At 47.2% G+C, this 22,035-nt stretch overlaps 1 protein-coding gene across 4 annotated transcripts in view; it reads left to right on the top strand.

The window, feature by feature from the left end:
* The window catches only part of LOC135222612 (E3 ubiquitin-protein ligase Bre1-like), a 244,141-nt gene that overhangs the window by 53,391 nt on the left and 168,715 nt on the right, over positions 1–22,035 (top strand). For all 4 annotated transcript variants that reach the window (XR_010316299.1, XM_064260707.1, XM_064260709.1 and 1 more), the window contains exon 4: positions 21,755–21,946. Coding sequence is in view for 3 of the 4 variants with exons in the window: in XM_064260707.1 (XP_064116777.1) it covers positions 21,755–21,946 (192 nt within the window). In the remaining variant the exon portion in view is untranslated. The remainder of the gene's footprint in view (positions 1–21,754; positions 21,947–22,035) is intronic.

The raw sequence follows: 22,035 nt of genomic DNA on the forward strand, positions 1-22,035 counted from the left end.
AGTCTCCTTGCGAGAAGACGATCGTTTCGTATCTGTCGAACGATCTCCGAGGAGTAGGATCTCCTCTGCAAGTGGTAGAAAAGGACGAGAACGCTCTAATAAGAGAGATAGAAGCGAGAAAGGCTCTCCTTATAAGGATGAGTCTAGAAGGCGCCAACGTTCGAGAGGACGTCTGGATGATCGAGTCTCGTTAAGTTACTCAAGACCTTATGGTAGACTTTCTTCGAGGGAGTCAAGCGCTTCTCCTAGTAGGTTCCAAGAGTCTACGAAGAACCTAAACAGGGGTTCGCGCCCTACTCCTGGAAGAGTATATAGAACGGACGCTTACCGTTCTCCTAGCAGGCTTCGAGAGCCTGAAAGGAGCCTAATCGAGGAGTTGCGCCATACTCCTGTAAGACGATCAAGAGTAGGCGCAAGCGCTTCCCCTCAAAGGCAGCAAGAGCCTAAAAAGAGCCTTTCCAAGGATTTGCGCCCTAATCCGGGTAGATCAGGAGTAGGCTCTGACGCCTCTCCTCGTAAGATTCAGGAGCCTGAAAGGAGCCTTCTGTCAGGCGCTCTCCCTACTCCTAAGAGTTACAGAAGAGTAGGCGCAAGCGCCTCTCCTCACAGGCACCAAGAGCCTGAAAGGATCCTGACTTTGATTCGCGCCCCGTTACTACCCCCATAGTAGGCGCTCGAGAATGGAAACGAGTTCTCGGATAGGCGCCAAGAGCCTAATAACTCAGGCTCCCGATCCTCTCGATCCTCGCCTAGTAGGTATCAAGAACCTAGGGAGAGAAGTAGAGCGGACTTTTGTTCTTTACCGAGGAAACAGATCTCGGGGATTGAACGAACGGCTCCTTCGGACGAGCTCTTGAAGGATAAGAGTCACATACCGGCCAGGACTTCTTCACCGAAGAAGTCTCCCTCTCCGAATGTAACTTTGGAGGAAGTCTCGGAGGAGGAAGAGACGAAAGAAGTAGGAGTCTCTGATTATAAGAGGACTTTCTGCATTACTTTCTCAGGAGTTTGGGGGACTCACTTTGTTCAGCTGATCCTCCTTCTCCGGATCTTTGCTATCAAGTACGAAGTTGGCAAAATCCCCTTCTTTTGTCAAGATGCGGCCAACCCTTTCTATGAGGAAGGCCATCAAGAATCTGGAGAACTGGCTCCTGGTTTAAGAGGAGGCAGGTAAGACGGTGTTTTTGTCCTCCGTCTAGATTGACAGGTAAGCCGGGTGTCTGGTACGACACGAAGGAACCCATGGGGTTAGGCCTTCCGGCTTCTGCAAACGCGGATTTTTCTGCTTTAGTAGAATCTTCTAGAAGACGCTCTCTTACCTGTCGGCTAAAGCGTCTTGGGGAATGTGCGAGATGGACCATTTACTCAAGGGTCTATTTCGCACACTTGAAGTCTTCAACTTCATGGATTGGGCCTTAGGAGCTCTAGCAAAAAGAGCGCAAGATCCGGAGTTCGTGACTATGGAGGTGCTTTCAAGTGTCCTTTCATGTCTGGACAAGGCAGTCATGGATGGATCCACAGAAGTAGCATCTCTCTTTGGGGCAGGAGTGCTCAAAAAGAGATCTGTGTATAGCTCGTTCCTCTCCAAGTCTGTTTCGCCATTGCAGAGATCCTCTTTGCTTTTTTCTCCGCTCTCGGAATACCTTTTTCCTCAGGAGACAGTGAGGGACATTTCCAGATCACTGTCGGAGAAAGCTACGCAGGATCTTCTTGCTCAGTCCGCCAAGAGGCTTAAACCGGCGGTGCCGATGGCTAAGAGAGAGGGAACAGCGAATAAGGTGTCGTTCCAACAGCCCTTTCGAGGAAGAACGACCTCAAGACCCGCAACTAAGAGTAGAAGGCCATTCAAGAGAGGAAGATCTTCTCGAAGGCCATTCTCGAAGCCACAGTGAGACAGGAGTCCTCCAGACTCCAGTAGGAGCCAGACTTTGAGGTTCTCGAAAGTCTGGGCTCAGAGAGGGGCGGACAACTGTCCCTCTCGATCCTCGAGAGAGGATTACCTGATCCCCTTCAGGGAAAAACCGCCCTTAACTTCCACTCCAAGGGAGTTAGCGGCAAGATACAGAGATCCTTTAAAAAACCAAGCACTATTACATCTGGTGCAACAGATGCTAGAAAAGAAGGCGATAGAAAAGGTGTTAGACAAGTCACCAGGATTTTACAATCGCCTCTTTCTGGTACCAAAAGCCTCCGGGGAGTGGAGACCAGTGCTGGACGTAAGCGCTCTGAATCACTTTGTGATCAAAACAACGTTCACGATGGAGACGACGTCGTCAGTTCTTTCAGCGCTGAGAAAAGGAGATTGGATGGTGTCATTGGATCTCCAAGATGCCTACTTTCATGTACCCATCCATCCCTCGTCCAGAAGGTATCTAAGATTCATGATACAGGGCCAAGTATATCAGTTTCGCGCCCTTTGTTTCGGTCTTTCCACAGCTCCCCAAGTTTTCACGGGATGATGAAAAATGTAGCACATTGGCTGCATTTAAAAGGAATAAGGATATCGCTGTATCTCGACGATTGGTTGATTCGCTCGCAATCCAGGGATCAGTGTCTGGAGGACCTAAGATCAAACGTTGGACTTGACTCAGTCCCTCTGGGACTGTTAGTGAACCTCAGGGAAATCCCAGATGGATCCCCAGCAAAGCATTGTCTATCTGGGGATTCTGATGGATTCTCGGGTTTTCAAGTGTTTCCGTCCGTAGAAAGACAGGAACGGTGCATTCTAAAAGTGAAGACCTTCCTAGAGAAAGAACAATGTTCCGCGAGGGAATGGATGAGTCTTCTGGGGACCCTCTCCTCTTTGGAACAGTTCGTTTCTCTAGGGAGGCTTCACATAAGACCTCTTCAATTCTTCTTGAAGGAGAATTGGGACCAGAAGAATCAGGATCTGTGGGAATCTTTTCCTCTGTCCAGAGAGATAACGAAAAACCTCAGCTGGTGGTTAGAACCAGGCAGACTGAACGAGGGACTATCGCTGCAGTTACCGAACCCCTCCCTAGTGTTGTTTACAGACGCATCGGAGACGGGATGGGGGCGACGTTGGCTACGAGAGAAGTGTCAGGCACCTGGAGTGGGGAACAGGTGTCCTGGCACATCAACGAGAAAGAGTTAGTGGCGTGCATCTGGCTCTCAGGCAATGGGAAGCCCAAGTCGCAAACTCAGTGTTGCAGGTAAATTCCGACAACACGACAGCTCTAGCCTACATAAAGGAAACAGGGGGGACTCACTCCCGCATCACTGTACAAGAAGGCGAAAGAGCTTCTTCTATGGTCCAAAGGAGCGGAACATCACACTCTTGACGAGGTTTATACAAGGCGAGAAAAACGTCAGAGCAGACTTGTTGAGCAGGAGAGATCAAGTCATTTCCACGGAGTGGACTCTACACTCAGAGGTCTGCAATCAAATTTGGAACCTTTGGGGAAGGTCAAACATAGACCTGTTTGCAACTCATTGGAATGCCAGGCTGGAGAACTACTGCTCTCCGATTTCAGATCCAAGAGCAGTAGCGATAGACGGCCTACTCCTAAATTGGGAAGGAATAGACGGCTACGCTTTTCCTCTTTCAAGATCATAGGAAACGTAATAAGGAAGTTTGTTCTGACGAAAGGAGTAAAAACTTGACCCAATCGCCCCATTTTGGCCAGCTCAAGAGTGGTTCACAGAGGTAATGGAATGGATGATAGATTTTCCAAAGGTACCTTCCTTTACGGAACGATTTCTCAGACTAGCCCCACTTCGACAGATCCACACAAACCTCCCCGCGCTCGGTCTGACTGCCTTCAGACTGTCGAAGGACTCGTCAGAGCGAAGGGATTTTCACGCGCTGCTGCAAAGGCAATTGCAAGGCCAGGAGGCCGTCAACGATAACGCTGTACCAGTCGAAGTGGGAAGTGTTCCGAAGGTGGGCCAGGAATCAGAATGTATCCTCTTCCAGTACCTCTGTGACGGAAATAGCAGATTTCCTATTATATTTGAGAATAAAATGTAACCTTGCAGTCTCGACTATAAAAGGTTATAAAAGTATGCTTTCCTTGGTGTTTAGACATACAGGGCTAAACATCACAGATGACAAAGATTTACACGATTTGATTAAATCATTTGAGACTTCGAAGTCCAAGACAGCCAGAACACCAGCTGGAACCTGGATGTGGTACTGAGGTTTCTCATGTCAAAGAAATTTGAACCTCCCAATAACTCAACGTTCAGAGACTTGACTTAGAAAATCAATTTTTCTCTTTGCATTAGCATCAGCTAAAAGGATTAGTGAAACTACAGGCTTTAGAAGGCACAGTGGGCTTCAGAAAGGATTCTGCAGTGTGTTCATTTAACCCCCTATTTTTAGCAAAAAATGAGAATCCTTCTAAGCCTTGGCCAAGGACGTTTGAAGTTAAAGGATTGACTTCCCTGGTAGGGAGAGAAATAGAGAGAACTTTGTGTCCGGTAAGGAGCCTCAAGTTCTATCTAGAGAGGAAAAAACAGATGGGAGGAAACTCAGAGAGCCTTTGGTGCTCGGTAAGAGATCCGAGAAGAACGATGTCAAAGAATGCACAGGCTTTCTTTATCAGAGAAACTATTAAAGAAGCACATGTGCCTGTGAAGAGGAATACCTCGGGCAGCTGAAAGTGAAAGCACATGAGGTCAGAGCCAGCAGCAACCTCATTAGCTTTCCAAAAGAATAGGTCGTTAACGATTAATTGGATCCACATATTGGAGATGCAATTCTGTGTTTGCGTCTAACTATTTGAGAGATGTACGTGTGACTTATGATAAGTGCTTCGCTCTCGGACCTTACGTGTCTGCGGATTCGGTGCTGGGACAGGGGGCTGAAACCAATCTAGCTTAGTTTAGATAGATTAGGGATTTTAATCTTGTGGTGTTGTTTTTATGGTCGATTGAAAGTGGTCAGGAAAAAGTACCATTTTCAATTCGTAGTGTATAACAAAGTAGTGTGGTCAGGTGGTCGAGATTGGTTGTTTCATTTGCTCCTTGTAATGTTTTGGAACCTAGGCTCTGTCTTGTAAGAGGGTTAGTCCCCGTTGATACGACAAAGGTGAAGGCTCTACCATGTAAGTGGGATAGGCCCCATTGGTATGATCCAAATAAGGCTCTGTCGAGTAAGCGGGCTCGCCCCCATTGACATGATCCAGAAGGGTTCTCAGTGTAGGTCTCATCCTCACTGGAACTCTCGAGGCAAGCAGACTCATAAGACAGTTCTCATGAAGTCTTCTGCCCAATAAGGTAGGAATCAAGGTAATTAAGTTTATTTTTAGTACCTACAACAAAAGTTGTTTTCCCTGTTTTTGAATTGCTATTCATATTGATTAACTATCTCTTACCCTCCTCCAAGGGTGTCAATCAGCTAAGTATATATCTGCCGGGTAAGTTGCATGTGTAAAAATGAAATTGTTAAGATACAATAAAGTTTTACACATACTTACCTGGCAGATATATACGTTTAATGGCCCACCCATCCTCCCCTCAGGAGATAGGAGGAAGAAAAATTCTGTCAGAAAACGGGAATGATTCCTATTACCGCCACCCAGCGGCGGTAGGGGGTGATCACCTGACCTACCTGTAGCGTGTGCCGCGAGTTTTGAAGTTCTGTCGGAGCGTCGGAGGACATAAGCTAAGTATATATCCTGCCAGGTAAGTATGTGTAAAACTTTATTGTATCTTAACAATTTCATTTTAATTTTGAGTTTTCTTCCTCAGGCGAGGCCTAAAGAGCAGAAGCAGCCTCCGCCTCGTTGTATTACAGAAGGGTTTTATTTTTCTTGACGGTACCTTCCGGTCACGGGAATTTTTACGTTTTCCCTTTGCCAGAGGTTCGCGAGAGTGAGGACGGACGTTGCCGCTAAACTTTCGAAGGTGATCGGGGAAGGGAAGAGGAAGCTCTCTTCTCTTCTACGACACCGGAGAGGAGTTTACCAGGTGGCGGATGATTCTTCATTCTCTCGACCCCCCACCCCCCCAAGCCAAATCCTGATTTGTCCGTACTTTCAAGTCAACCCTTGCCTTCTAAGGTCTTCGGTCTCTGTCTCAATTGAAGATTTTATTGCTATGGAGGCTGTTATGAGCTCCTTACAAGAAGCTCAATCCTTCAATATGTGGGTCCTCGGAGGGCTTTTAATGTATATCAAGGACTCCGGGTTTGTTCCTCCTGATGCTCCTCTATTTTTGAGAATTCTGCTCATCCATTTCAATCGCTTCTGTACATCAGAACGAGCTTGCTGCTTCAATGCAGGCCTTTCTTGTTTCTCTAAGGCGTAACCTGTATTTGTCGCAGTTACCCTCCTCTGTATCGGAGATTCAGAGAACCCGTCTGTTGTCCTCTCTCCTTTTGGCGATTTCTTTTCGATATTTCTGCGCTTTCTGAGGTTTTGAAGGAACATCAAGGTGATGCCTCTTCCCAAGCTCACTGGGCCTTATCAAGAGCTTTTTCCTCTGGTCTTCCTCCCATTCCTTCAAGGAGTAAGCGTAAGTTTAGGACCAGATCTGTACCTTCTGCTCCAGCCCAACAACCCTCCTTCTGGCTCTTTTTCCAGAGTACATCTCAGGTTGCTGGTGCCCCTCTTCTTTCATCCTCTGGTGCTCACCCTTTGAAACGCGGGAGAGGTTCTTGGCGTGGCTCCAAGGGCAGAGAAAGAGCTCAACCTCCAGGAGGACCTTCTTCTTCTTCTTCTTCTTCTTCCTTGTCTCTGCGTAAGAATTTTCGGGAAGTAGGAGTCATCACCTCGCCTGGAGACCTCAGTAGGAGCTTGTCTCTCCCGCCCCCATTGGTCGCTGGCAGGGGGAGAGCGGTGGATGCTTGGTGGTGGAGGTCCTGAAGGAAGGTTACGAGATCCCTTTTGTTTCCAGACCTCCACTTTCCAATCGTCCTCTCGAGTTCAGCAGTTATTCCCTCACTCAATCAGGGGTCAAGCCTTGGAGAAGGAGCTTTCGGCCCTCTTGGAGAAGGATGCCATAGAGCGAGCTCCTCCTTCTCCCGGGTTTTACTCTCGGATGTTTGTAGTTCTAAAGGCCTCGGGTGCCTGCGCCCCATCATAGATCTTTCGGTTTTGAACAAGTTCATTCTAAAGTCCAAGTTCAGGATGGAGACGTCCAGACTGTTCTTTCATCCGTCAGGAGGGGGGGACTGGATGATTTCCATCGATCTGCAGGATGCTTATCTGCAAATCCCCATCCATCCAAGAAGCAGACCTTACCTTCGGTTTTTCACGGACTCGGGAGTTTTCCAGTTCAAGACCCTTTGTTTCGGCCACACTGCTCCACAGGTCTTTTCTCGGGTGATGGCTCCTGTTTCAGCTATTCTGCATCAGTTAAATGTAAGGATGCTTCGGTATCTGGACGATTGGCTAGTCCCAGGGCCGAATCTCTAGAGAAATGTCTCCGGTCGAGGGAGATAGTTCTGTCTCTTTGTGTCGAGTTGGGCATTCGTGTCAACTTCGACAAGTCCAATCTAATCCCTTGCCAGATCATGACTTATCTGGGGATTGTTTTTGAATTCCAGATTTTGAGGGCTTCTCCCGCTCAGAAACGGATAGACAAGCTTCTGAGTCGATCGAAGAATTTTGTCCTCCGTAATGCAGCCAGTTTCTCTTTGGAGGTCTCTCTCCCGGGCCATTTGTCATCCCTCATCCAACTGGTTCCCGGAGGTCGTCTCAGAATGAGGTCCCTTCAGTCGACACTTCGCCAGTCATGGGATTTCGTGTCCGAGGACACGATAGTCGCCTCTTCTCCACAATGTCGGAAGGATCTCCGTTGGTGGATGCAAGTTCACCGCCTCAAGTCAGGGACACCTCTTCTTTCGGTTCCTCCGGACCTAATGTTTTTGGTCAGACGCCTCGGATCAAGGTTGGGGCGCACACCTGGGCTCCGAAGCCGCTTCGGGCCTTTGGTTAGAGGAGGAGAGGAGCATGTCAATAAATTGGAGGGAACTGAGGGCAGTGTACCTAGGCCTTCTTTCATTTCAGGAACAACTGTTGGAGTCGGTTGTCGCGATCTTTGTCGACAACACCACAGCAGTCTCGTACTTGAGAAACCAAGGCGGCACACAGTCGGATCTTCTCACTCAAGAAGCCCGATCAATCCCTGTGGGGTTGGGCAGAGACAAGGGGGATTACGTTGGTCCTCAGTTTATCATGGGCCATCACAACGTCTTAGCAGACGCCTTGTCGAGACCGAACGAAGTTCAAGGGTCGGAGTGGGACACTTTGCCAGGAAGTCTTCGACAGCCTCAGGAAGAAATGGCCTGTCACAGTCGATCTGTTTGCCACCCCACTGAATTTTCGGTGCCAGATATTCTTCGCCCCTTACCAGACTCCTCAGAGTGCCGGGACAGACTCTCTTTTGCAGGACTGGGAGGGACTTCAAGCCTATGCTTTTCCTCCGTTCTCTCTGGTGAGGTCAGTCCTCAACAAAGTGAGAGGGCAACCAAGCGTCTGGATCTCACCTTGATCGCCCCCTTCTGGCCACAGAGGAGTGGTTTCCCGACCTTCTGGAAGCATGGTGGGAACCCCCCATTCGCCTGCCAGAGAGACCAGATCTTCTCAAACAACCCCATTTTCATCGGTTCCATCAGAGGCTCCACATGCTTCATCTTCATGCCTGGAGACTGTCAGGAGGTTCTCCAAGCACGAAGGGTTCTCCTCCAGAGTGGCGCGACAGTTGGCTCTTGCCAGGCGGCAATCAACCAGAGTAAATTATCAGGCTAAATGGTCGGTTTACAGGCGTTGGTGTAAGTCTCAAGGACATTCAATTTCTAGACCTTCCTTACCGAAAGTAGCGGAGTTTTTAGTTCATTTACATCATGACAGGGCCCTGTCACCTTCGTGCATTAAGGTTATAGGTCTATGCTTTCCTATGTTTTTAAGGCAAGGCTTCCTGAGATCTCTTCATCTTATGTCATTAGAGATTTACTTCGATCTTTTTCCCTATCTCGACCCAGGCCGCAGTGTTCGCCTCCGACATGGGACGTTAACAAAGTCCTTCAAGCCTTAAGGTTCCTCCGTTTGAGCCTCTGAATTCTGCCAAATTAGGGACCTCTCTTCTAAGACACTCTTCCTTGTCTCACTGGCTACAGCCAAGAGGGTGGGTGAACTGCAAATCACTCTCTTTTTCTGGTTGCCAGATCTGGACAAGACATGATTTTGTCATACCTTCCTGAATTTGTCGCAAAGACTGAATCGTCTGATAATCCCATTCCCAGGTCTTTCGTACTGAAGTCGCTGGTCGACTTTGTTGGTAATTTAAATGAGGAATTAGTTTCTTGCCCTGTTTAGGGCGCTCTCATGTTATTTACGCCGCACGAAGGACATTCAGGGTCGTCCCCGTCATCTGTTTTGTTTCACCCCGAAATGTCAAGAGACCTATTTCAAAGAATGGTGTATCCTTTTTTCTCAGAGATCTTATCGTTAAAACTGGTGGGGTTCGGCTGCTGGGGAAGACAGACGCCGAGAGCACACAGTATTAGAGCAGTTGCTACACAGTAGCTTTTATGAAGAATGTCTCAGTCGCCAAGGTGCTTGAGGCGGCGACTTGGCGTTCTAATTCTGTTTTTGCCTCTTTTACTTGAGGATATTTCTCTAGTTCTAGGCGACCTTCGTTCTTTGGGCCCGTTGGTGATGGCAGGACAGGTCGTCAGACAGGAGAATTAGGTAGTCTTCCTGTTTTACGTTTGGTTGCTACCTGTATATTATTCATTAATTTTTTTTGTTGTTGTATATATTTTTTTGTTTTTGTATTATAACCCATGGCAGTTTTTGACGTAGTTATAATGGGAATTAGGCAGTTTGGTATTTAGGTGTTTTTGATGACAAGGACTGACTGCTTGGCAACTCATGCTGCTTCCATTTTCAGTGTGAAATGGTTCCAGCCACTGGGTTGTCGGCACTGGCGACTACGCTTCTCCCAGAGTCGATGCTGACCTAGGACTAGCCACTGGTTCGCTTGTCCTGACGACTCCTGCTTCTTCCACTGTCCTGGACAGGGAATTAGTCGATGGATCGTCTGCTGTCATCTGGTGACTCGCTCACCATCTACTTTTTGTCTCACCTGTCTTCTCAGAGTCAGACACTCGTGGAGATCAGGCGACATTTAGTAGCCCTGAGTTCTTGTTGACGAAGTCGGTTGCGTTGATACACCCCCGATGATCGTGTAAACATGAGACCAGGTTGGACTGTCAGGCATTCGTCCTTCGGGACTGAATCGCCTTTTTGCTCCGCGCTCCTTTCTCTTGGCACCAGAAAGCTCGAGTTAGGAGTTGCTCATGAGCCGATTCGTTGCTGGCGACTTCGGGTTGCGTTGATACACCCCCAAGGTTTGCTTAGCTTTGAATCGCCCAGACAGTCCAGACACTCATCCTTTAGGGAAAGAATAGTGCTTGATAGTCTTCAGGGTGCAGCCTTGCTGTCCGCAATTCGTCTGACTGGTCACCTGGTCGGTCACCTGACTTTAGTACAGACGACTGACTATGCACTTACTCCTTGTCCTGTGCTACCGCAGTTGGTGGCATTATGGTAGGAGACTTTGAGTTGTTAGTATCTTTGACCTTGGGTTGAGTTTTGACTGCCTATGATATATATTTCTTTGTTTGTTTTCTCCTATTCTGTCCGAAGGGGAAATTGTATTCAGATTCCCTCCTCCTTTTCAATGTGGTTAATCGGGCTAGATGAATTATATTAAGGTAATTTTTGTACATGCCACTTCCCAGGCAGATATATTACTTAGCTATAGTCTCTGACGTACCCGACAGAATTCAAAACTCGCGGCACACGCGACAGGTAGGTCAGGTGACCAGCCCACTCCCGCCGCGGGTGGCGGGAATAGGAACCATTCCCGTTTTCTAACCAGAATTTTTCTGTCGCCGGTAGCAACAACATCGTTGTTGGTACCTCCTGCATTGGAATTCTTTTCTCGTTGGCCGAGGATTATCGATTTGTCTTTTGGTGATGTACTTTGATCTTTGGTTTTGGCATACGCTTATAGTGGACTGTTTTTTGGATTTGGAATTGGATTCTCTTTAAAATGTCTGACGTGGCACCTGTATTTAGGGTGTGTGCGAAAGAGGTATGTAAGGTGAGGCTACCGAAAGCTTCGGTGGATCCTCACACAGTTTGTAAAAAATGTAGGGGGAACAATTTGAAATTTTTTGTTCTGAGACTAACACCTGTCTTGGAATGTGAGAACTTAACGGAAGTGGAATGGAAGACCTTGGCTTCTTATGTAAGGAAACTTGAGAAAGATAGGGTTAGGAGGGCTTCCATCAGAAGCTCAAGTAGATCCTGCTCTAATGAACAGGAAGTAGCTCCTAACTTTCATAGTATTTCTCCTGCTCATAGTTTGGTTTCAGCCCTTCCCCCAGTAGCGAACCTGTAGATGCGTCTACGGAAATGGCTGCAATGAGAGCCTCTATAATCAGCTTGAAAACGCAACTGCAAGCGATGAAGGAGACAGGTAAGCGCAGTGATGTGTGCAGTGATTTGTGCAGTGTCCCCAGTGAAGTGGAGGGGGCGTCTGACCGACTCCGCATTGCTCCTAGGCCTAGACCTCTTTCAGACTCCCATGACCAAGGGAGGAGGAATGTCGAAAGCCGCAAGGGGGATGTAGAGTATTCCCAACGGTCAGGCGTCCCTTCGGCAGATCCTGTAGCCGCTTCCCAGGCTGCCAAGGATAGCTACTGCAAAAGCGTCCTGAGGAAGTGCTTTTCGGACTCAGACTCTTCGTCTCCCAGAAGTGGGGATGGAGTTCTTCCGCTAAATCGCGTCCTCTTAAGAGATCCTGGAAGACGCCAAATAGCGAAGCGTTACGTTCCAGTCCGGAGCCTTTTTTCCCGATTATTCGCCTGCTCGTAAGAAGAGAGCCCATGAGAACTCCATGACTCTTCCCCGGAAGACTTATCACACAAGACAAAGGAAGTCTTGTAGGACTCCAACAGCAGTTGTCTGCCTTAGTAGGAGTTCTTGCTGAAGGCTCTTCTAGGAAGAAAGACATTTCTCTTCCCATCAAGAGTTCCGTTAGGAGAGAGTCAGAGAGTAAGCGTCCTGGCGTTAGCAGACGCTCCTCGCCTGAAAGGTTTTCGTCCCCAGCGAGACCTTCTTCAGTCGTACATGACCGAAATCGGAAAACGCCCTATGAGCAAGAGTTCTCCCAGGAGTTTGACTAGAGAAGAGTTTGCCTCCCATGGCAAGCATCAGGAGCCTGATTCGCGAATTTCTCGTGAGAGAATTCGTTCGACTAAGAGCTCCGGGAGAGAAGAGAGTCCCTCTCGATTTAGAGCTCCTCTAGAAGAAAGGAGCACTCGTTCGTCCTCGAGACATTTTCCGAAGGACGCAAGAGTTTCGCCTAATAGGCCTCGAAGATTGGACAAGTTTTCTTCTCCTCCTAGGAGAGTAGGAGAGATTCTAGCTCCTCTCCGGAAAGACGCAAAGGAAAAAGGAGTTATTCGCCTGCTAGACGCAGTCAACGGGACACAACGTCTCCCCCTCATGGACGACGGGAACAGAAGGTTCTCCTTTCTCCTCGCAGGCGCATTTCGCCTTCTAGGCGTCCTCATCAGGACGAAAATGCCTCTCCTTCTTGGACCAGGCAGCCTCACCAGGACGCAAGCGCCTCGCCTTCTTGGCCTAGGCGCTCTCACCAGGACGCAAACGCGTCTCCTTCTTGGCGCCAGGAACAGGATGTTCTACTTTCGCCTAGCAGGCGTTCTTTCGCACTCACAGGCGCCTGATTCAGGACGCAAGCGCCTCTCCTAGCAGACGCAAGGAGCACATCAGAAGTCCGAGTATAGAGAAACTCCAGGACTCACACAGGAAGGATGATAGGAGTAGGAAGAAAGGAAAAGACTTCCTTCAAAGGATCGGTCTCCTGTTGAGGAAAAGCCCTCTTCTCCCACATCACTTTTGGAAGAAGTATCGGATGAAGAGATAACCAAAGATGCAGGAGTTTCAGACTATAAGAGACTTGCTTCTCTATTGCTGCAGGTGTTTGGAGACTCACTACGCCAGTCGGATCCCCCTTCGCCAGGATCGTTATTATCCAGTACGAAAATGTCGAAGGCTTCCTCATTCGTTAAGATGACCCCTACTCTTTCTATGAGAAAGTCTCTGAAGAGTCTAGAGAACTGGCTCAGGGCTAAGAAAGAAGCGGGTAAGACAGTATTTTCTTGTCCACCCTCTAAGTTGACAGGGAAACCAGGGATGTGGTATGATACCAAGGAGCCAATGGGCCTGGGTCTACCTTCGTCCTCTGATGCGGATTTTTCCGCTCTTGTAGATGCGTCTAGAAGACGCTCTCTACACTCGGCAAAAGCCTCTTGGGGAATGTGTGAGGTGGATCATCTCATCAAGGGCCTCTTCAAGACTCTCGAAGTCTTTAACTTCATGGACTGGGCCGGTTGGGAGAACTTAGCCAAGAAGTCGCAAGAACCAGACTTCGTTTCCATGGAAGAGTTGGGCAGTGTTTTAACCTGCCTAGACAAGGCGGTTATGGATGGCTCAAATGAAGTGGCATCCCTGTTTGGATCCTGTATTTTGAAGAAGAGGGCAGTGTTTAGCTCCTTCTTAACAAAATCTGTTTCTCCTCTGCAGAGATCCTCCCTTTTATACGCGCCCCTCTCTAGTCACCTGTTTCCTCAGAACATAGTGAGGGACATTTCGAAGACGCTTTCAGAAAAAGCCACACAGGACCTGCTGGCTCAGTCAGCGAAGAGGCTAAAGCCTGCTGTGCCTCTGGCGAAAAAGGAGAAAGTTCCCTTCCAGCAGCCCTTTCGAGGTAGGTCTGCATCAAGAACTTCTCTTAGAAGTAGACGACCGGAGAAGAGAGGAAGGTCTTCTCGAAGCCGTTCGTCACAAACCCAGTGAGAACGGTCCTCCAGATAAAAGTGGGTGCCAGGCTTCTAGATTTTTACGAAACTTGGGCACAGAAAGGTGCCGATGCCTGGACCCTATCCATCCTAAAGAAAGGATATTTAATCCCCTTCAGGGAAAAACCTCCCTTAACGACAACTCCAAGGGAGTTAACAGCAAATTACAAGGAATCCGTCAAGAAACAAGCCCTTCTACATCTCGTAGAGCAGATGCTTTTCAAGGAAAGCTAGAGGAAGGTTAAGAGATCTCTCTTCCCAGGGGTTTTACAATCGCCTGTTCTTAGTTCCGAAGAGCTCAGGAGGTTGGAGGCCAGTTCTGGACGTGAGCGCCCTGAACGAATTCGTAGCAAAAAGGAAGTTTACTATGGAGACGACAGCCTCGGTGTTAGCAGCCCTGCGTCCAGGGGACTGGATGGTATCCCTGGACCTGCAGGATGCTTATTTCCACGTACCAATACACCCATCGTCCAGGAAATACCTAAGATTTATGGCTCAAGGAAGAGTTTTTCAATTTCGGGCCCTTTGCTTCGGACTATCAACAGCCCCCCAAGTGTTCACGGGTCTAATGAAAAATGTGGCCCACTGGCTTCACCTCGAAGGGATTCGGATATCCTTGTATTTAGACGACTGGCTGATACGAGCACAGTCGCGAGTCAGATGTCTGGAGGACTTAAAACTGACACTGGAGTTAACACAGTCCTTGGGACTGTTGGTAAACCTCGAGAAATCCCAGATGATTCCCCAGCAGAACATTGTTTATCTGGGGATTCGGATGGATTCTCGGGGTTTTCAGGTTTTTCCATCACAGGAAAGACAGAACCGCTGCTTGGAAAAAGTAGCAACCTTCCTAGAGAAAGAACAATGTTCCGCGAGGGAATGGATGAGTCTTCTGGGGACCCTTTCCTCGTTGGAACAGTTCATTTCTCTAGGAAGGCTTCACCTAAGGCCGTTACAGTTCTATCTAAGAGAACGTTGGGATCAGAAATCTCAAAATCTGTCCGATTCCTTCCAGATCACGAAGGAGATAAAGGAGGACCTGCTCTGGTGGATGAAATCCGTGCAGGATCAGCGAAGGAGTATCCCTTCACGTTCCGAACCCTCGGCTAGTGTTGTACTCCGACGCCTCAGATGCGGGGTGGGGAGCCACTCTAGGGACGAGAGAAGTGTCAGGCACCTGGAGGGGAGAACAGGTGTCCTGGCACATCAATATGAAAGAGTTAGCAGCGATTCACCTGTCCCTCATACACTTCGAGGCTCAGATCACGGGTTCGGTACTGCAGATCAATTCGCAACAACACAGCCCTAGCTTATATCAAGAAGCAAGGAGGGACGCACTCGTTCTCCCTTTACAGGAAAGCAAGGGAACTACTGCTTTGGGCAGAAGAGAGAAGAATCACTCTCCGGACAAGATTCATCCAAGGAGACAAAAATGTACGAGCCGACCTTCTGAGCAGGAGAGACCAAGTACTTCCTACAGAATGGACGTTGCATCAGGAAGTATGCAACAGACTTTGGAACCTCTGGGGGAGATCAAATATAGATCTTTTTGCCACCCATTGGAACAACAGGCTGGAAAGTTACTGCTCCCCGATCGCCGACCCAAGGGCGATGGCAGTGGACTCCCTTCTCCTCGATTGGGCAGGAATAGACGGGTATGCTTTTTCCTCCGTTCAAAATATTATCGGAAGTGGTAAGGAAGTTTGCAGCAGCAGAGGGAGGCCAAACTGACCCTCATAGCCCCGTTCTGGCCTTCACAAAACTGGTACACAGAGGTACTGGATGGATGGTAGACTTTCCGAGATCTCTCCCAAACAGGAGCGATCTTCTCAGACAACCCCACTTCGACAGGTATCAAAAAAACAAAAACTACCCCGCTCTCGCTCTGACTGCCTTCAGACTATCGAAGGACTTGTCAGAACGAGAGGCTTTTCTCGAGAAGCTGCGAAAGCTATCGCAAGAGCGAGAAGACCATCTACTATTCGAGTATACCAGTCGAAGTGGGATGTGTTTCGCAGATGGTGTAGAGCTCAGAAGATATCCTCGTCCAGTACCTCTGTGACAGATATAGCCGATTTCCTCCTGTATTTGAAGGAGAAATGTAATTTAGTAGTCTCTACAATTAAGGGCTATAAGAGTATGCTATCTTCAGTCTTCAGGCATAGAGGCCTTAACATTGGGGAAGACAAAGATTTGCATGACCTGATAAGATCCTTCGAGACGTCAAAGAACAGAGGGATTAGAGCACCTAATTGGAACTTAGATGTGGTCCTCAAGTACTTAATGACATCAAAATTCGAACCTCCCTGTAAGGCTACGTTCAGAGACCTGACAAGGAAGTCTTTATTCTTGGTCGCGCTGGCTTCAGCGAAAAGAGTAAGTGAGCTACAAGCCTTAGAACATAATGTTGGCTTTAGGAACGACTCGGCGTTCTGTTCCTTCAAACCAATGTTTTTGGCGAAGAATGAGAACCCTTCGAAACCTTGGCCTCGAACATTCGAAGTAAAAGGACTTTCTTCGCTTGTAGGAACAGAGCTAGAAAGGGCTCTGTGCCCAGTGAGAAGCCTTAAGTTCTACATAGAAAGGAAGAACGAACTACAGGGGAGTAAGGAAAGTTTATGGTGCTCAGTGAGAGATCCCAGAAGGCAGATCTCTAAAAATGCTCAGGCGTTCTTCATCAGAGACGTAATCAAGGAAGCCCATTTACAGTGTAAAGAAGAACAACTGGACCTCCTTAGAGTTAAAGCTCACGAGGTAAGAGCAGTCGCTACCTCTTTGGCATTCCACAAGAACTTGTCCATACAGACTCTAGTGGAGTCGACCTTTGGAGATGCAATTCGGTCTTTGCAACTCATTACTTGAGAGACATTCAAGTGACGTATGACAAGTGCTTCACTCTAGGAGCGTACGTATCTGCGGATTCGTTGCTGGGACAGGGAGCTGAACCCAATCCTTTTTAGTTTATTAAGTTAGGTTTTTAATGGTGTTTGGTGCATTTTTTGGTCGATTGAAAGAGGGTGCAGGTGTTGACCCCTTTCAAATCGTAGTGCTAACATGTTAGTGTGGTCAGGTGATCGGGATTGGTCGTTAGGCTCCTTGTGTATTAAATACCTAAAGCTCTATCATGTAAGAGGGTTAGCCCCCGTTGGTATGATACAGGTCAAGGTTCTGCCATGTAAGTGGGTCAGCCCCCATTGGTACGATCCAAGAAAAGGCTCTACCATGTAAGCGGGTAAGCCCCCCCATTGTATGATCCGAAAAGGTTATCAGACGCAGGTCTCATCCTCTCTGTAAATCTGATGGCAAGCAGACTCATAGACAGTATCAATGAAGTCTTCTTCCATATCAGGTAGGAACCAAGGTTGTTTTTGTTAATATACCTACAACGTATGTTGTTTCCCTGTTTTTATATTCATAAATAATTAGTATGTAACTGTCTCTTGCCCTCCACCAAGGGTGTCAATCAGCTAAGTATATATCTGCCGGGGAAGTGGCATGTACAAAAATGATATTGTTAGTATACAATAAAGTTTTGTACATACTTACCGGCAGATATATACGATTAATGGCCCGCCCAGCCTCCCCTCAGGAGACAGGTGGAAGAGAAAAATTCTGGTTAGAAAACGGGAATGGTTCCTATTCCCGCCACCCAGCGGCGGGAGTGGGCTGGTCACCTGACCTACCTGTCGCGTGTGCCGCGAGTTTTGAATTCTGTCGGGACGTCAGAGACTATAGCTAAGTATATATCTGCCGGGTAAGTATGTACAAAACTTTATTGTCTATACTAACAATATCATGTTTATTAATATGGAATTTTTATTCTAAAATTAATATTAATAATACTTACCTGTATAATTTATCTAGTCCCACCCAGCCTACCCACGATCTGCCTATCACAACTGATTTGAGGGAAGGTTTTCGTATCTGTCAACGACAGTGTTTTGCCAACTGGCGGACAGAATAGGAGGTAACAGGGTTGCCAATGTGGTAAATTTTGGTGCGGTTTTTGGGGATTTAGGGCTAGATAAATTATACAGGTAAGTATTATTAATATTAATTTTAGAATAAAAATTCCATTTCCGTATGGAAACGTCCGCCTCAGTAATGTCAGCTCTTCGTCCAGGAGATTGGATGGTGTCTCTGGACTTGCAAGATGCATATTTCCACGTTCCCATTCACCACTTGTCAAAGAAATATCTTCGATTTATGATAGGAGGCAAGATTTTTCAATTCAGGGCTCTGTGTTTCGGCCTGTCTACAGCTCCACAGGTCTTCACCAACCTGATGGTGAATGTAGCGAGATGGCTTCACCTAGAGGGAATAAACATCTCCCTCTACTTAGACGACTGGCTGATCAGGGCCAAGTCGGAGATTCAGTGCTTGGAGGACTTATTAATAACAAGAAAGATGATAGAATCGCTGGGATTACTCGTGAACCTCGAGAAGTCGCAACTGATCCCCAGCCAGAACTTGGTCTATCTGGGGATTCAGATGGATTCTCGGGGTTTTCGGGTATTTCCTTCGCGAGAGAGAATCACTCAAGGTTTGTCGAGAATCTCGAGCTTCTTAGAGAGAGAGAGCAGTTCAGCGAGGGATTATCTGAGCCTTTTAGGGACTCTGTCCTCGCTAGAAAAGTTCTTCTCTCTGGGGAGGCTTCACCTTCGCCCTCTTCAGTTTTTCCTGAAAGGGGTGTGGAGTTGGAAGACGGGACAACTCTCAGACACCTTCCCGATTCCACAAGAGATAAAAGATCACTTGAAGTGGTGGATCCTTCCTCTTCAGAAGAACGAAGGCGTGTCGCTTGCCCTGCAGAACCCAGACCAAGTGTTATTTTCCGACGCTTCGGAGTCAGGATGGGGAGCGACGCTAGGAGCAAGGGAGGTGTCAGGCACCTGGACAAAGGAACAGGTGTCCTGGCACATCAATTGCAAAGAACTAGTAGCCATACACCTAGCCTTAAGGTTCTTCGAGCAGATAGTCTGAGGCGGGGTGATACAGATAAACTCGGACAACACCACGGCTCTGGCTTACATACGCAAGCAAGGAGGGACGCACTCTTTCTCCCTCTATCAGTTAACAAAAGACCTGTTAACCTGGACAGAGGAAAGAGGCATAACTCTCCTCACAAGATTTGTGCAAGGGATAAAAAATGTGAGAGCAGCGGACAGACTAAGCAGGAGGAATCAGGTCCTTCCCACAGAGTGGACTCTACACGCAGAAGTGTGCCGAAGTCTTTGGTCCCTGTGGGGGAGACCTCACATAGACCTGTTTGCGACGTTCCTCTCCAAAAGAGTAGAGATCTTTTGCTCTCTAGTGGAAGATCCAAGAGCCTTTGCAATAGACGCGTTTCTCCTGGATTGGTCGGGCTTAGACGCCTACGCCTTTCCCCCGTTCAAGATCCTGGGGGAAGTACTCAGGAAATTCGTAGCTTCAAAGAGCACGAAGTTGACCCTAATAGCCCCATTTTGGCCAGCCCAAGAATGGTTCACGGAGGTACTGACTGGAGTGGATAGTGGACTTCCCAGATCTCTTCCAAGCAGAGCAGATCTACTCAGACAACCCCACTTCGAGAGGTTTCATCACAACCTCCCCGGTCTCGCTCTGACTGCCTTTCGACTATCGAAAGACTTGTCAGAGCGAGGGGTTTTTCTCGCAAGGCTGCAGGCGCTATCGCTCGAGCCCGCAGATCTTCGACGAGAAGAGTATACCAATCGAAGTGGGAAGTCTTTAGGAGGTGGTGTAAGAGTCAGAAGCTGTCCTCCTCCAGTACCTCTATAGTTAAACATTGCCGATTTCCTCCTCTTTCTGAGAGAGGAATCGCACCTTTCCGTGTCAACAATCAAAGGATACAGAAGCATGCTGTCTTCAGTATTCAGGAATCGAGGGCTAGAAATTGCAGAGAACAAGGATCTACATGATTTGATTCGGTTCTTTGAAACTTCAAAATCAGCAGCTCCTAGAACGCCTAGTTGGAATCTGGACGTGGTCCTGAAATTCCTTACCTCAGATAAATTCGAGCCTCTACATCTGGCTTCCTTCCGCGACGTCACTAGGAAATGCTTATTCCTGTTGTCTCTCGCTACAGCCAAGAGGACGAGCGAATTGCACGCTCTGGACTCCACAGTGGGATTCAAAGGAGATGCGGCTATCTGCTCGTTCCAGACATTGTTTCTGGCGAAAAACGAGAACCCATCAAAACCTTGGCCCAGAAGCTTTGAGGTAAAAGGCCTATCTAACCTCGTAGGCAGAGAGACAGAGAGATCTCTCTGTCCAGTGAGAGCTCTTAAATTTTATTTAGAGAGAAAGAAACAGATGGGAGGATGTCAACAAGGTCTTTGGTGTGCTGTGAAGAACCCCAAAAGACTCATGTCCAAAAACGCCTTGGCCTTCTTTGTGAGAAGCGTGATTACTGATGCACACAAGAACTGCTCGGAGGAATCCTTCGGTCTTCTAAAGGTTAAGACCCATGAGGTGAGGGCAGTAGCAACGTCCCTGGCGTTCCAAAAGAATATGTCTCTCAGAAATATCATTGAGACTACTTATTGGAGGTGCAATTCAGTGTTTGCGTCTCATTACCTGAAGGATGTGAAAGTGACTTATGAGAAGTGCTTCTCTCTAGGTCCATTTGTATCAGCAGATACAGTTCTGGGTCTTGGAGCAAAGACTGATCCTTAAAATATTTTATTTTTAACGTACATAAACCCTCTTGTCAGATATGTGCTTGGTTTTCTATTAGCAAGCTCACTGATGTCGCACGGGCGCATAGTGTCATTGCTGGTAGGGGATCAAGGGTATGTATGGCTAGTAGGGGGGTACAAAATTTTTTTTGTATATTTTGTTATAAATGAACGTGTAATTATGTTTCGAGTTTTTGGTTGTTTGTAAGGAGTTTGGGGATAACTCCTTGCAATCTTAGAACTAACATGGATGTTAGGATCAGGTGATCGGGATCGGTGTTGTGCTCCTTGAACAAGGTGTATTGTCATGTTAGTGGAATAGCACCCAATGACAAAGGCCTTTAGGCTCTGCCGAGTAAGTGGATAAGACCCCATTGGCAGACCCACAAGAACTCTTAGCCATAGATCAATATCTCGCTGAGGCTCTTGAGGCTAAGCAGACTCCTAGGCAGTAGCCGTGAAGTCTTCAGCCTAATAAGGTAGGAACCAAGGTTTATTAATACCTACAACATATGTTGTTTACCTGTCTATTTCAGTAGTTAGCTGTCTCTTACCCACCACCAATGGGTGCTAATCAGCTAAGTATATATCTGGCAGGGAAGTTGAATGTATAAAAATGATATTGTCATGATACAATAAAGTTTTATACATACTTACCTGACAGATATATACGATTAATGGCCCACCCAGCCTCCCCGCAGGAGACAGGTGGAAGAGAAGAATTCTGATTAGAAAACGGGAATGGTTCCTAGTCCTGCCACCCAGGGCAGGGCGGTAGATCACCTGACCTACCGGTAGCGTGTGCCGCGAAATTTGAAATTCTGTCGGGGACGACGGAGTCTATAGCTAAGTATATATCTGTCAGGTAAGTATGTATAAAACTTTATTGTATCATGACAATATAATTTTTTTATAAAAGTATTTTCATGTAGGTTTGATTTAGTAGTTGAATGGCTTGTTTGATGCCTTTCAATAGGTTCTTGATGCATTATAAATTTATTTCAATATAATAACTTCTACCCAGTGAAAACTGTTTACGGGAGAAAAATTATGATATAATTTTTTTTCTACTGGTAAGTAATTTAACAGGCCATCAGATAGAAATTTTCTAATCATTGCTGTTATTCCAGTATTGGTTTGTGTTATTTTTATAATAAAGCAGCCTAACCAGGTCACTGTGTTTTGTATTTTTACAACTTTTGTTTCTTAACAGATGAAAGTGAGGCCACTACATCATTCTTGACACAGTTATCAACATGGGATCGAGAGGAGCTGGATGAAAAACTTGTGAACAGGGTCCAAGTATCTAAACGTGCTGTTGCAAAGATCGTGCAGGCATTTGATCGCCTACACCAACGTAATGAAAAGGTTGCCCGTGCTTTAAAAGGTGAAGGGTTAGAAGGAGGTATGTACCGTTATAATTGGGGTAGTCTTCATGTCATACTTTAAGGCCAACCATGTTATTGCTGCTATATTTGTATTTAGTTTTTATAC

Source organism: Macrobrachium nipponense, chromosome 8 (genome assembly GCF_015104395.2).
Source record: "Macrobrachium nipponense isolate FS-2020 chromosome 8, ASM1510439v2, whole genome shotgun sequence".
Lineage (NCBI taxonomy): Eukaryota > Metazoa > Arthropoda > Malacostraca > Decapoda > Palaemonidae > Macrobrachium > Macrobrachium nipponense.